The sequence below is a fragment of the Eschscholzia californica genome, unplaced genomic scaffold (genome assembly GCF_041429995.1).
Source record: "Eschscholzia californica isolate CP2 unplaced genomic scaffold, dmEscCali1.0.p SCAF_2, whole genome shotgun sequence".
Classification (NCBI taxonomy): Eukaryota; Viridiplantae; Streptophyta; class Magnoliopsida; order Ranunculales; family Papaveraceae; genus Eschscholzia; species Eschscholzia californica.
In genome coordinates this window covers 63,094,458-63,109,072 of record NW_028238309.1, presented here as the reverse complement: position 1 = coordinate 63,109,072, position 14,615 = coordinate 63,094,458, and the positions used below count along the sequence as shown (strand labels likewise).

At 36.6% G+C, this 14,615-nt stretch overlaps 2 protein-coding genes and 1 pseudogene across 3 annotated transcripts; 2 read left to right on the top strand and 1 right to left on the bottom strand.

Annotated features, from left to right (window-relative positions):
- The first annotated feature begins 2,111 nt into the window (after positions 1-2,111).
- LOC147560131 (VQ motif-containing protein 4-like) lies at positions 2,112-3,315 on the top strand. The gene has a single exon (XM_086662197.1). It carries the CDS (start codon positions 2,488-2,490, stop codon positions 3,196-3,198), a length of 711 nt encoding a protein of 236 aa, XP_086518323.1. The 5' UTR covers positions 2,112-2,487; the 3' UTR covers positions 3,199-3,315.
- A 1,776-nt stretch (positions 3,316-5,091) lies between these two features.
- Positions 5,092-10,699, bottom strand: LOC147560130 (putative bifunctional methylthioribulose-1-phosphate dehydratase/enolase-phosphatase E1 1). The gene is made up of 13 exons (XM_086662196.1): positions 10,536-10,699; positions 9,978-10,355; positions 9,752-9,888; positions 8,961-9,056; positions 8,629-8,748; positions 7,959-8,048; positions 7,557-7,736; positions 7,156-7,311; positions 6,598-6,747; positions 6,427-6,528; positions 6,210-6,319; positions 6,008-6,126; positions 5,092-5,409 (listed from the first exon to the last, which is right to left on the bottom strand). Exons 2-13 carry the CDS (start codon positions 10,168-10,170, stop codon positions 5,318-5,320), a joined length of 1,545 nt encoding a protein of 514 aa, XP_086518322.1. The 5' UTR covers positions 10,171-10,355; positions 10,536-10,699; the 3' UTR covers positions 5,092-5,317.
- Positions 10,700-11,291: 592 nt separating this feature from the next.
- On the top strand, positions 11,292-13,059 carry LOC147560129 (sugar transport protein 1 pseudogene; annotated as a pseudogene). The gene has a single exon (XR_015233682.1). The product of XR_015233682.1 is annotated as a sugar transport protein 1 pseudogene (transcript).
- Positions 13,060-14,615: the final 1,556 nt, after the last annotated feature.

Below are 14,615 nucleotides of genomic sequence, written 5' to 3'. Positions count from 1 at the left end.
AAGCAGTAGAATATGTGGATGGTTCGCCAACTCTTGCATTTGCTCTGGCTTGTTTACAGTCAATTGGTATTTCCTCCGATGGATTGGTATTAGAATCTCTTTTGCCGGATGTTGACTCTCCTGGCATGTCTGCCATCCACTTGTTGCGTGTCATCAAAATTTTGTAAACATGTTGGAACCTAAACCCTTTTCCTTGGTGATTTTTTTTATACATTTCAAGTGCTCTTTGTAACTGAAATAAACAAAATATATATTAAGTATATATTATGAAGTGAAAAGATAGAAAAAAGAAATTTAAAAGTTTGAAACAATTACCCGGTCATAATCGTTTTCTCCGCTTTTTGGAACTTTATTTATTATCCTCAAAGTAGATATAAAACTTTGACATTCCGAGCTTATCTCACTAAAATGAGATTTACAACTTCTAAGTGCGCGTTGAAACTTTGCACTCGCATTATATTCATCCGATATTTTTTGCCAAAATACTTTATATTTTTTACTATTTCTGACAACCGCATCAAATGTGATTTTCAAATAACAATTAGCAATTAAAATATCTTCATCCGGCTTATACGGTTCCCGTCTAATTATCTTTGTTGAAGTCGTCCCTTATTGCACCGAAGAATCATCACATACTTCTATAATCATCACATACTTCTATAATCATCAACTCCTAATTGAGCCAACAGGTAAGTAGAATTAGGGGACAACATTTCCATATAACTTTGGTTGTCAAAATCGTTGATGTTTAATGGATCCATAGGAGAATAAATGAAAAAATAAAAAAATTTGAAAGAGAGATATTAAATTAAAAGAGAAATAGAAATGAAATGGAGAGGATCAAGAGAGATGAAAGGAAACAGAGAGGATGAAGAGAGTGTGGATTGAAAGGAATGGGTTCAACCCCTATAAATAGGGGTTGAACCCATTTCCAACTGTTGGATTTGCTCCAACAGTTAGATCTAGTCGTCGGAGCAAATCCAACGGCTGGGAGTGTCCCCAATGTGACTGTTGGGTCCCCAACGGTCACATTGGGGACAACTTCAGTCGCCCCTAATATTAGGGGCGACTAAAGCGTCGGCAGGGGCCTCCGCCCCAGCCGACCCGCACTGGAGGGCCGGGCGCAGGCCATAATTTTGAAATTATGGCCTGCGCCCGGCCCACACTAGAGCTGCTCTTAGTAGTCAAGATCCCGTTATAACTTTACGCACTATCAATCAAAATTTACATTCTTTTCAATCGATAATCCCACATAATTTAGAATTTTATGTCTCCAGTGATTAGAGACCGAGCATCTTTAGTGAATCGTTTCAATACTGCGAGTTCCAGAAAGCCCAAGAGAAAGATAATCAGTAGTAGTCTAAAAGCTCGAGCCTGCACAATTTGCAACATTATAGTTGTTATAAGAAGGGTTTAATGTTTTGATCATCAAACAAGTGTTTTGTCCAAACGTCCTTTATCTTGAATCTCATATGATAAGATTTGGCTATGCTTGCAATCAAATCTAAACCTACCTACCTACCGAATGTTGCTATCACTCTAAAGAGCAAATTATATATAACAAGGAATATGTAGACTTAAAACCTTTAATTTCAAAGATTTAGAAAAGAAGGGAAGGATGGATCTTATTACTAGAGGTATCAATTTGCAAAGAAGGGTAGACCTTAGTAAAGAATCTAGAGATGATCTAATGTTATTGCAACGATGTTTGTGGTACACTACTACTAGTCAGGTTCAATTCTTTTTATGTGATCTATTCGTTTCAGATTTGTTTTTCCTTTTTTTGCATATTGACCACTCCACTGGTTCAACCATACATCTTACTTTTTTTTTGTTGAACTATCCATACATCTTACTTGGTTTAACAAGCCCGAACTAGAGAGATGGAATCGGTCGGTATCATGACAATATAAAAAAAAATTCAAACTATAATCTATTAGAAATTGGAATTGGTATGTGAAATGATCAATAATGTTTGACAGTGGTGGATCTACATATATCTATCCATTTCCAACAAGAGTCACCATCAAAAGCTCTGAAGTCAATGAAAAAAATTGAGACTTTTGATGACTTTTTGCCCCCACTCCTCATCAAAATTCTAAGTCTAGCCAATAGGGTTTTTATTGTATTTTGTCATAAAACAGTTGGGAGTATTTTTCTCAATACCCAATTAAAACCAACCACTACAAAATTAACAAACAACAAAAGAGTAAAAGAAAGAAGAAAAAAAAAACAGAGTGGTGAGAGAAGAGAGAGAAAGAAGAAAGAGAAACTCAACCTTAAAGAAAAGTAAGGAAAAATACCATCTCTTATTTTCTTCTCCTCTCTTCTTATCTCATCTAGCTCAACCTTGTTTTTCACTCCTCTCTCTCTCTCTCTCTTAAAGGACTCAAACCCAAGGCCAAACTCACAGTCTTCTTTCTCTTTCTCTCTCTTCTCTCTCTATCTAGAGGAGGGTAGAGGAGCTAAAGAAAAATAGACCCATCAATGGAGAACTCACCAAAACCTCAAGATAGAGAAAACCCATCTCTCCAAACCTCACCAAAAAGCAATGGGAGTCATAGTAGTAGCAGTAGTAGTAGCAATAGTAATGGAGTTCAACCACCTTTAACACCAAAAACCATAACCAGATCTGAAACTAATGCATACCCAACAACCTTCATTCAAGCTGATACATCATCTTTCAAACAAGTAGTTCAGATGCTAACAGGATCATCAGAAACAGCTAAGCAAGCATCAAAATCTAATTTTGATTCTTCATCACCTAAAAACCCTATACCTCCAATCAGATCAGGTCCTAAAAAACAAGGGTTTAAACTCTATGAGAGAAGAAATAGTTTGAAAAATCTTATGATTAGTCCTTTAATGCCTGGGTTTGTTTCAAATTCTGGTTTTTCACCAAGAAATCAAGAGATCTTGTCACCAAGTATTCTTGATTTTCCTTCACTTGTTCTTAGCCCTGTTACTCCATTAAACCCTGACCCATTTAACAGATCTTCACCAACTTGTAATTCTTCTTCTTCTTTCATGGAAGCTACTAATAATAATTCATCATCATCTGTAGCAGAAGAAAGGGCAATTGCAGAAAAAGGGTTTTATTTGCATCCATCACCAATATCAACACCTAGAGATTCAGAACCAAGATTACTTCCTCTGTTTCCAGTTACATCTCCAAGAGTTTCAGGTTCTTCTTCTTGATGAGTTGTTTTATGTTAAATGTGTAAGCTTCTTCTATAATTTGGACTACTTAATTATGAGATAATGAGAGGATTAAGATTAATGGGTATTTGAAGATAGATAGAGATCTTGTCTCAATTGTACAATTTGATCTCTTCTTTGTTTATCTTTGGAGATCTATCACCATGGGGATGGAAGATCTCTATAACTATAATATGGGTTTGTTTTAAGTTCTTTTTATTTTTGTTAATTTTTCATGAAATTTATGAGAAAATTTACCACTTTTCTCCCTTTTTATTGTGTACTAGTATTAAAGTGTTCAAACTTTGAACTTGAAGTTCTTTTTTAAGAAAGGGGTTTTTCCACTCTTAATTAAGAGAGAACTCCATTTCTCTCTCTCTCTCTCTCTCTCTCTCTCTCTCTCTCTCTAACCCATTAACACTAAAAAACAAGTTTGAATTCTAAAGGAATTTGGTAGAGAAAACAATAAAAGTGTTCACAAACATTAATGTCAAAATAGTAGTCTAAACTCTAAGTTAGACCAAAGAATCTTCCAACCTACTTCAATTTTTAAGCAAACTAAGTACTATTTATGTATTCTTGTGTGTGATTAGAGCTTAGAAGAAAGACTAAAGAAATCTTCTTAGACCAAACCAATTTGTTATGAGATTGTCTAACTTGAGAGACTTGAACAAGTTCTTTAGTCATACTTTTTAGGTGGATCACCTAGAGAGAAAACTTGTACCATATGGTGGGTGGGTCCCATGAAGGACCAATGTGGGACTAAGTTTTCAGATTGGATGATCTTGGCCATATGCTTTGGTACCCCTTTAAACCTTTTATAGATTTCTTGAAGGATTCAGGACTGTTTAGTGTCTGAAACAAGTACCAATTTGGTCATATTTTTTGTTGAGAAGGTCAGTATTTTCAGATATGATATCTAAGGTGGGTCAATCTATTTTTTTGAATATTCTTCCTGCATACTTGTCATTCACAAAGTATAATGTTCAAGTGGGTACATCAACAAGAGTAACATTATCTGGCTGATAAAATTGTTTTCTTTTCATAATCTATAGTTCTTCGCTTATATGTGGTTGAACGCAATGCCACGTATCATAATTCTTGCTCTGAGGGGCGGGTCAAATAAACTAAACCAGCCTAACCGAACTGAACTAAACAAACCGGTTAATATGATATATGGGCCATGCTTCTTAGGCTCACTCGACGACAGACATTGACGTCATGATCTATTTTCTCCTCAAAATTCTTGTAAATTAAGATTGTAGAAAATAACGGAAAACTTGAAGAAGTAAGAAAAACCCATGACTTAAGATCTCATTTCTTTAACTCTTTCAACAAGTAAAGAAACAAGAAATCATGGACTAACTTAGCTTGATGGACAACAAAAAAAGAAAAGCAAACTTAAGTGTTGCTTTTTTGAATGTGAAAGAGGAAATCTTTTTTGACTCAAAAACAGACAAAAACTCTTAATAATAATAATAATGGTGGCACACGAGAAACACAAGTTAGAGAGTGGGACTTGTTATCATAACCATAATTGGTTCCTAAAGAGAGAGAAAAAGGGTTGAAAACCTAACAATACAAGAAAGAAAAAAAGTAAGTGGGTACCCAACTTTAGCTTGTTTTTGTGTGGATGGATTAGATTAAGTCTTTGAGTACAAAACAGAATCCAAAGTAAGTTGATCATTAATGGTAGCTTTGACCTGCAGTAGTAGTAGTAGTCTTGCTCATGACAAACACCACCACCACCACAAACCCTAATAAATTGATGTGAATCCAATACCAAACTTCATTATTTAGTTGTTTGGTAACTTGAAATGGAAGTCAGAAAATTGAATTTATTCAAGTTTGAATATACAAAGTGAGGAAAGATATTTCAAGGAAAAACAAAAGTTAGTTTGTTAACCTGCTAAATTTAATTTATTATCATGATATTTGAAATACACCAAACTTACGATTATTCGCGTAAACTTGTTTACTACCTGCGTCACAAATTTTCGACGTATTCAAAATTCGAAAACTTATCAACCCAATTTGTATTTAAACATATCAATTATTTTGTTTATACATTTATTGATCAAAATAATGTTTATAGGCTTACAGGATGTAGTTTTCAGTTTCAGATTTCTGAGAAGGATTTTAGGGTTTTAAACCCATGATTCTCTGGGAGAGGTGCATTTCCGGGTCGGACAGAGATTATTACTTCCAAACCTGCGAGACATTTGATAACGTAAAGAATATCAACATTTGAATTGGTTATATATAAACAATACGCTAATACAAGATATGCTCGATATGGATACTACAGAAAAAAAATGAGACTACTAAGTGGACCGTTCATTAATTGATCATATCCATGTCAAGGCTCGCTCAGCCCACAGCCCAAATTCTTCCTTTCCGGACACACTAATTAGACAAGTGATTATGTTTCAGTACCGAGCTTACAGATTTTTCAGCTCAAGACCTAGGCAAGCCAAGAGTTTATTACTGACTAATAGGAATCGTATTGGCACCCCCAATTTGGCTATAGGCATCCTTGAGGTCCTTTCGATTTAGGTCAAAGGCACCCCTGAGCGCTTTTGACTCAGGCCCATGGGAACCCGAACAATATCAGCCATAGGCTAATGTCAGGTATTGGCTCGCCCTTGCACATCGTTATTTTGAAGCACAAATCTCAGAAATCCGATTACAATTTCTAGTCGTATACATACTATGTGCTTAGTCTTGGGGCATTTTGCCAAATTATTTTTTTGATAACATTAAAAAATAAAACTGTAACGGAGATAAATTGTGCGATGACCATAGTTACCTGCTTCCTTTGCAGCTACAGCTTCTTGAAATACATCTGTTAGAAATAAGATCTGTGACGGTTTATCTACTCCTAACGACTGTGAAATCTCAGAGTAACTCCGGGTCTCTCTTTTGTTTCTACAGATAAAAGCTTCATTTAGTCAGGGTAGAAGCACAAACAACAAACAACATATTTTACAAGAAAAGTTTAAAGAACTAACCCAACGGTGGTATCAAAAAACCCAAATAAATACTTTCTCAAGTCCCCGTAGTTCGAATATCCAAAAAGAAGCCTTTGAGCCTCCCTACTACCACTAGAATATATGTATGTCTGCATTAAGAAAAACCGTCATAAACTTTTTTTTGTATTAACCAATAAATAGTTCGATATTTCATCATAGAGAAGGAAAAAAACAACAACATTGAGCACAAACTAACCTTGACGCCTGAGGCATGCCACTTTTCAAGAGCTCTTGGTACATCTTCATAAACTGTGCCTTTTAATTCGTTATTCTCGTATCCAGTTCTCCATATATGACCCTGAATATATAAACGCTGTGAATATAGAAGCTCCAATCAAGCTAGTATATTCGAAACAACTCCACTTACCTGCAATTGTTTTAGGGCGGTAATTTTTCGGTCAGCTTTAATCATTCCTTCCACGTTAGCTACCAAAGAAGCAATAACCTCTTCTTTCCCAGCATCATCAGGGGGGATGGGCAAGGCACCCGCTGTACCTTGTTTTAAATCATCGTCAACCTGTGCGAATTGTTAAGCTTATCTGTAAATGTCATGATTGAGAAGCAAGAATCTTGACTCTCTAACATGTAAATAGAAGATTCTTAATCCCTTTTAAAACTTCAGATGAATAATATGCATTGGATAGAAGGGTGCTTGAAACATGGTCACTCAAACGAAGTTGTGGCCAAATAGGTTTTGTGGAGTACCGAAATTCACTTCAGTGGCAAGAAGTCACTTGCCAGAGAATCGAGAAATACTCTGAGAGGTGAGGGTAAAAGGCAAAAAATAGCTTAGCAGTGATATGGCAGTATGAAAACCAAAAAGAGAAAGAGGGGACAGATGCCCCTGGGCACCATGGATGGCCCGTGATAAAAAAAAACAGCATCATATAGTAAACACCAAGAGAATAAGAGGATTGAAACTTACTTGAGCACGTAACAGTTTAATGTCAACTTTTGTTTCTTCGGTATCATATGTTGCAGTTAAATGCTTTCTGACATTATCACGAGCATATGGGAAAAGAACTTCGGTTACAAATGATATGGGAGTTGTTGTTCCTTCAATGTCAAGAAGAATACACCGCTGAAAAGGAAAGTATAGAAGTTAAAGTATAGACGAAGAGAATGAGGGGAAAATACAACTTTATCATCATTCAAATGAAACACCGAAATGAGAGGAGACTAAAGTTTTTGGCAGGAAATTTTTTTAATTCAAGAAACCTGAGGTAATCATATAAACTAAACTAGGTAGAAAGGAAAGAAACTGTATAAATTTCACAGGTTTATTGTAAGAACAGAGAAGGAGGAGAGAACTCGTCAAGGGCATACTCTAGATGGGGCTCCATGATCATCATTCAGAGCCTTTGCTTTCAATAACCCGTTAGTATTTCTATCGTCATATCTGAGTCCTCCAGCATTCTGTATTGGACCATGGGATGGAGTAGACCAATCCAAACCCAATTGATGAAGTTTAAGAGCAGCATCAAAGAGATAGTGATAACATTCAGCCTGATAAAATAGCACAACAATCAATAGAAATTAGTACACTTAGTTTGCCAGTTTAGTCCTCCTCATGATGATAAGCACCCCCACTCAAAAAGTGCAACTTATGACCTACAATATCAAAAACCTTTAAATTTTATTTCATGTTTTTATTAAAAGACTTAATTATTTTAAAAACATCATTGGAGAAATAAAAACATCACCGAAGGGTTCCCGCAGAAGTTATACCTGAGTTTTCGCACTGATCCATGAGTCTCCCCATATGAAGACACCATGGTTACGGACAAGCACAGCTGTCGCTTTTGGATAGGCTTCCATCTGCGGGGGAAATGAAATAGGTAAAGATCATCAATTAGCATCAATTATATAGGACATGAATCAGTAACAATTTCTCAGACCACTAATAGTGAAACAACTGATATCCGAAAGACAACTATGTCGGAAGCAACATCTGTTGAAAAGATTATAGGAATGTAAGAAATCTAGTATATACAGTACTCCCGCAATACAAATCCTATGTGAATTGCCAGGTACTTGCAAGTTAGATATTAATCACAATCACAAAAGCAATAATTTCGTAAGCAAATGTAAAGATGGGTGTAGATATTCCACACCAGCACAGGCATGGTCCAACTATTCCTCTACGTAAAGAACTAGGTCAGGAGGCAATCACAAATATATCATATTGTAAGCAAATATAAAAACGGGTTTGAAAGATTTGATCACCACAACAGACATGAACCAACCATTCCTCTATGTATGGAACAATATGTTTGAGTCTTTGAGATGCAAGCACGTGACAAAAAGTCAAGGAGATCATAGTCCATCTAAAATTACCATCATGCACAAACAATGTACCGACATAAAATATGCCAAAATACTTGATATGAACAAATACCGCTCCAGTGAATGATTCGGTAAGCCCACTCTCATGGGCAGTATTTTCTATTATTGGGATGACGAGCTCATCGTAATACCCATGGCCTTGAATTCCTTTAATCATCTCCATATGAGTTATCTGCAAAATAATATAAATAAACCATATAAATTGAAGATAAGAAAAAAAAATCTACTCTAAAGTTTGATAAGTAGAAAATTTGGACTAATATGCATGAATTTCACATAACCATCATAAATTCATTCAATATTTTTCCGACTTTATAGATGTTTCTCTTCTTCTTTCCCATTGTAGTTTGTTAATCAATTTAAGTTACGAGTTCAAAATCTTACACGGAACTCCTTTGACGATGGATGGACCATTGTAATAAGGCAAGACTCCATCCCATGGCTATGAATAACAGCACCAGCATTTCGCAATTCATAGGCCTACGAAAGAAACAAATCAAGATAAGGAGTTTTCAGATAGTAACAAAACCAAAAACCAAAAACTAGGAGAAGTATGATTTCATCAATCATCTTGCATTTCATATTGTCAACAATTATCACAAAGTAAGAACATATAAAAAGGAGGTAACTTCTCGTATAGCATGACTTACACCTTGAACGAATCATATAACAAAGTGAGTAAGCGTATAAACAACAAGAACAACAGAAAGTAGAAAAAACTGAGGAGAAGAGATTGTGGCAGTATGGCACCTAGGGTTCTCAATGAATTGCACTAGATGAAGACATAATCACAATCGGTGAATCGATAGGAAATATACGGGATTATACGAAAGAAAAATATTCACTTCATAAACCAGATACCACAAAAAAAACCACAAAGAAAACCTAATCCAACTAAAAAGAATACATTTGGGTTGTTTTTCTTCTACAAATTGTTCTATTTTTAAGCTAGGTTGATTTAGCTAGTTCTGGCCCTCTGGGTATCTTCAAATTGAATACTATTTGCTTTAGCCATGAGAACAGCTGGTAAACTCATAATTTTCCATTCAATTTAACAATTAAAAATTGGGGGAAGTTCACCAAGATTAGCTATTCTAGTATAATGAATTGAATTGAGCTGAATGTAAAAATTCCCAACTTATTAGATGAAATTATTGATAGTAAAAAGGTGATACCTTGATAAAGAGAGGAGCACAATCTGTGCATTTGGGAGGTTTTAGAGGGTAAGATTTGAGGGTAGGAGATGAAAGAATAGAACCAGTTGATGAAAGAACATACATATCCTCAGGTACCATCCTCTCTTTCTGAACAGCTAAAATCAACCAAAACCCACCAAGATTTTAGAAAGTCAGATAATAAAAAAGAGAGAGAGAGAGAGAGAGAGAGTAAGGGGGGTTTTACCAGAAGGAGACATGACGATAAGCTGATCGGATTTAGGGATGGAATCATCATGTACTTTAACAGTGAGGCTACCACCGGTGCCGGAAACCCAGCCAAGTGGGTAAAAATGACGGCATAAATCGGATACCAAAGCTTTAGCTTCAGTAACTGGTTTACTCTCTAAGTAAGCTTCAGATGATGTTGATGTCGCCATTCAATTGAATATTGATTGATTAGGGATTCGTAATTGTAGGTAGCTGCTTTCTCTCTCTCTCTCTCTCTTCCTTTATTCCTCTCTCTCTCTCTCTCTCTCTCTAGGAACTTGTTTACACCCTTTGCATGACAAGTTTTAATGAGCCTCTCTCTCTATTGTGTTCTTGGTTGGAGAAGCTTGTTAGCCTTGTTTCAAAGGTGACAGGGGGACTCCTAACCCTGCTCCCAACTGTACTCCCTCTCAGATGGGAAGACCATTTTGGTCTTTTCAGAGTTGTTGTCAGACTGAAAAGACCAAAATAACCTTCCCATGTGAGGGAGTACACTTGGGACTATGGTTTAAGGAGTCCCCAAATCATTTTTCGCCTTGTTTTTTTGTTATTTTTTAAATCTGAATCTGATTTCATCTGACTCTAAATCAGTTTGACGCCAATAAAAATAGATAATTGATATTAGTGAACTACCCGATATATTATAGTATTATACCCTAAACCAAGGACACTCGGACGTACGCTGGATAAGGCCCTTTGCTCGTGTTCGTCTGTTAAATCCATCAGATGGGGGAGTTTTGACTGGATTGATATTTGGTCATTGGACATCTAGAGATCCTTTTGACCAGAGCGGATGCGTGTGTTTCCAAATGGCAGGCCAAGTACCCGCCCGTAGTTGCGTCCAACCCATTGCAGTATTAAAGTCAATTAGGTCAAACTAGATTAACTAAGTTTTCTACAAAACTCTTTTGTCTGGGCAAAAATTTTAGCCACCACTAGTAATTAAGGGCTTAGGGCCTAAAGAGGACTTTTTTTTTTGTACATCATAATATCATATTAATGTAATGTGGGGTGTAAAGGTAGTGTAACTATTGGAAACATTAATCGTATTATTATCACTAGACATGCATAAAGATTATTAGCAGTTAAGCAACTCATAGTACTTATCCGAAAAGAAATTAATAGAAAGTCCTCCTCCACAATTACGTATCTGAATCAGTAATGAAATAGGATATATAAGAAATCCTAAACCAACCATAGCTCTGTTTCCTAAACCCCATTCCAAAACACACACAATTACATAAGTATATATAATGGGGTTCTAACCTTCTATATATACCTTCATAGTCTTTCACTCATAGTTTCAGAGAGATAGAGAAAGAATGGCGGGTGGTGGTATTGCAATTGATAGTTCACTTGGAATGGGGAAGAAGAATTACCCTCCAGGAAAGATGACTTGGTTTGTTCTCATCGTATGCATTGTTGGTGCTTTCGGTGGTCTCATCTTCGGCTACGACATTGGTATCTCTGGTGGAGTAACATCAAATCCAATATTTCTAAAGAGATTCTTCAACTCTGTTTATGAAAAGGAAGAAGGTGTTGTAACTACTAATCAATATTGTACTTTCGACAGCCAAACACTCACCTTGTTCACTTCTTCTCTCTACTTGGCTGCTCTTCTTGCTTCTGTTGCTGCCTCTTGGGTCACCCAATCATTCGGAAGAAGACTCTCTATGGGTTTTGGTGGTATTATCTTTTTAGGTGGTGCCGTTGTAAACGGTTTCGCCATCAACATAACTATGCTTTATATCGGTCGTTTTATGCTTGGTATCGGTGTTGGATTCGCCAACCAATCCGTCCCACTCTATATATCTGAGATGGCTCCTTACCGATACCGTGGCACCCTTAACATCTTCTTTCAGATGATGATCACCAGCGGTATCCTTATTGCTAATCTCATTAACTATGGAACTAGTACTATCAGCACTGAGGTAGGATGGAGGTTGGCTTTAGGTCTTGCCGTGGTGCCTGCTCTTGTTATCACTATAGGATCTTGTTTACTTCCCGATACCCCAAACTCCATGATACAAAGAGGAAAGTCCGAAGAGGCTCGCCATTATCTAAGACGTATCCGTGGTACTAATGATGTCGACGAGGAGTTTAATGATCTAGTTGAAGCTAATGAAAAATCAAAGAAAGTGGAGATTAATGCTTGGAGTAATATCCTCAAGAGGAAACACAGACCACATCTTGTTATGGCTATAGCTATTCCTCTGTTCCAACAATGTACTGGAATCAATGTCATTATGTTCTACGCTCCTGTCCTCTTCAAGACAATTGGGTTTGCAAGCAATGCTTCTCTTATCTCAGCCGTCATCACCGGAGGTGTTAATGCTGCTGCTACAACCGTTGCTATCGCTATAGCTGACCGTTTCGGAAGGAAGTTTCTATTCATTGAAGGTGGAATCCAGATGTTCATCTGTCAGATTATAATCGGGACACTGATATGGAACCAATTTGGAGTGACGGGTGTTGCACATGTTTCAAATTTGTACGCGTATCTTCTAGTAATATTCATCTGCATTTACGTAGCCGGGTTTGCCTGGTCTTGGGGTCCACTTGCGTGGTTAGTACCTAGTGAAATTTTCCCATTGGAGATTCGATCGGCAGGACAAAGTATTACGGTTGCAGTAAACATGTTATTCACCTTCATCATTGCTCAAGTCTTCCTCACATTGCTATGCCATCTCAAGTTCGGTTTGTTCTACTTGTTCGCTGCCTTTGTGTTGATGATGACACTTTTCGTTATCTTCTTCCTTCCCGAAACAAAAGGTATACCAATTGAAGAGATGTCAAAAGTGTGGAAGAAACATTGGTACTGGAAGAGGTTTGTTAATGACGATAATGATGTGGTTACCAACAACGTACAAATCAAATTGGAAAGGTGATCAACCGTCTAAAGTTAATCAAATTCAACCGAAGAAGATTACACATTAAGTAGTTGCTGATATATAGCATATAGACGTTTTTTTTTCCTTTAGTTCTCTAGCTTTGTTTTTCTTTTTTGTTAGCTTAATGAGGCTCTTTTTATTAATGAATAAAAACCAAATTAGCCTTTATTATTGTCTCCTCACTGCAAATATACTATTGAAGTGACTCATTCTTCTATTTGACATTGTTTTAGGTCTTGAGTGAATGCCCATTGAATGATCATTTCTTCTTTGCAAATGGAAGGTGTGAATCTTGGTTTGCTTCTTATCATGGACATGTAGTTTTGAGATTCTTTCTATAGTTTTGCATTGATTGGCTGGCTCAATTGGGTTTCAAGAAAAACTTACTCAGATAGTGAATCATGGAGAAGAATATTAACTACTGTTTCGTTTTCGACCATCGGGCTCAAAATCGGAACAAGTTTCATACATGTTCACTAACATCAATTTTTCACAAGCGAGCTTCCGTTGAATGGCAGGCTGTGGCCTAAAATCCAACGATCAACCTTTTCATAACTATGCCCAAGTTTTGTTATGTTTAAAATATCACCAACTCTAACATGGACGAGCTATGAGCTCTCTGTCGTAGAAGATGAAAAAGAAAATAAACATGGCGGCTAAAAAAAGTATACAATTTTTTTAAAATCACATAGAGTATCTTTGGCTTTTATTTTGCAACACTAGGACTAGGAGAGAACATAGAACCTAATATTCCGCATATAAACGAGCAAGATAGCAAAAGGTTGGTTATGTCCCTCGTGATTATGCAGGCCAATGTGTCTCAGTTGGTTTCTCTATTGTGAGATGCAATAACGTAAATGAATGTGAGGTTTGCTTCGAAAGAAACTCTCGGAATATCATAGACCTGCTTAATGGAGATAGATCTAAAGCACACTAGACTTCAACATACCTTTGGAATGATGGGGAGTGCTATGTTCATAAAGGATTTCTCTTGACTTAATCTATGACATGCAGACTCACCTTCTTAAAAGACAAAAGATTTTGAAGTTAGACTACAATTTCGACCGTTTTTTTGCCCGAGTGAGTTAGCTTGTCAGAAATTAAGTGTCAAGATCTTTTGTACACTTAGCATCTCCCTGAAGGATATTATTGTTAAGTGTATATACCAGAATTGGGAGATTTTGTATAGTCCGAAGTTATTAAAGACAATCTCGCTAAAGGCAATCCCACAAATGGTTAGAGGCAATGTGGTCTTGAGAGCAACACACCCACCTTTCTTCTTCAACCCACAATTTTTCTTTTTAATCTCTTCTTCATTCCTCTCTTCTCTTTCTCTATAATATTGTCTCAGAAGGGGAGGGATCCCCTTTCGTCGACAATGCGAGAGAGAGAAGAGAAGAAGAAATAAGAAAAAAACACACTGTGAGCGATTTTTTATCGGATAAGAAGGAAGACGTACATTGCCTCTAACCATACTTGGTCACTTGTTTTTGACCATGTCTTGGCCTCTTGGGAGAAAAACACATTGCCTATAAAACTTCTCATAAGCCAACATTTGATAGCTCAGTGTCTAATATATGTACTCCAAAATCATGGAAGTCACAGGTTCGATTTCGGACGGAGGTGAAATTTATGATTTATTGAACTTAGATTACTAAAGATATAAATGAAATAGTTTGGTACTTTGGTTGGGTTTTAGGTCGCAAATTTGACGATTATCGTAC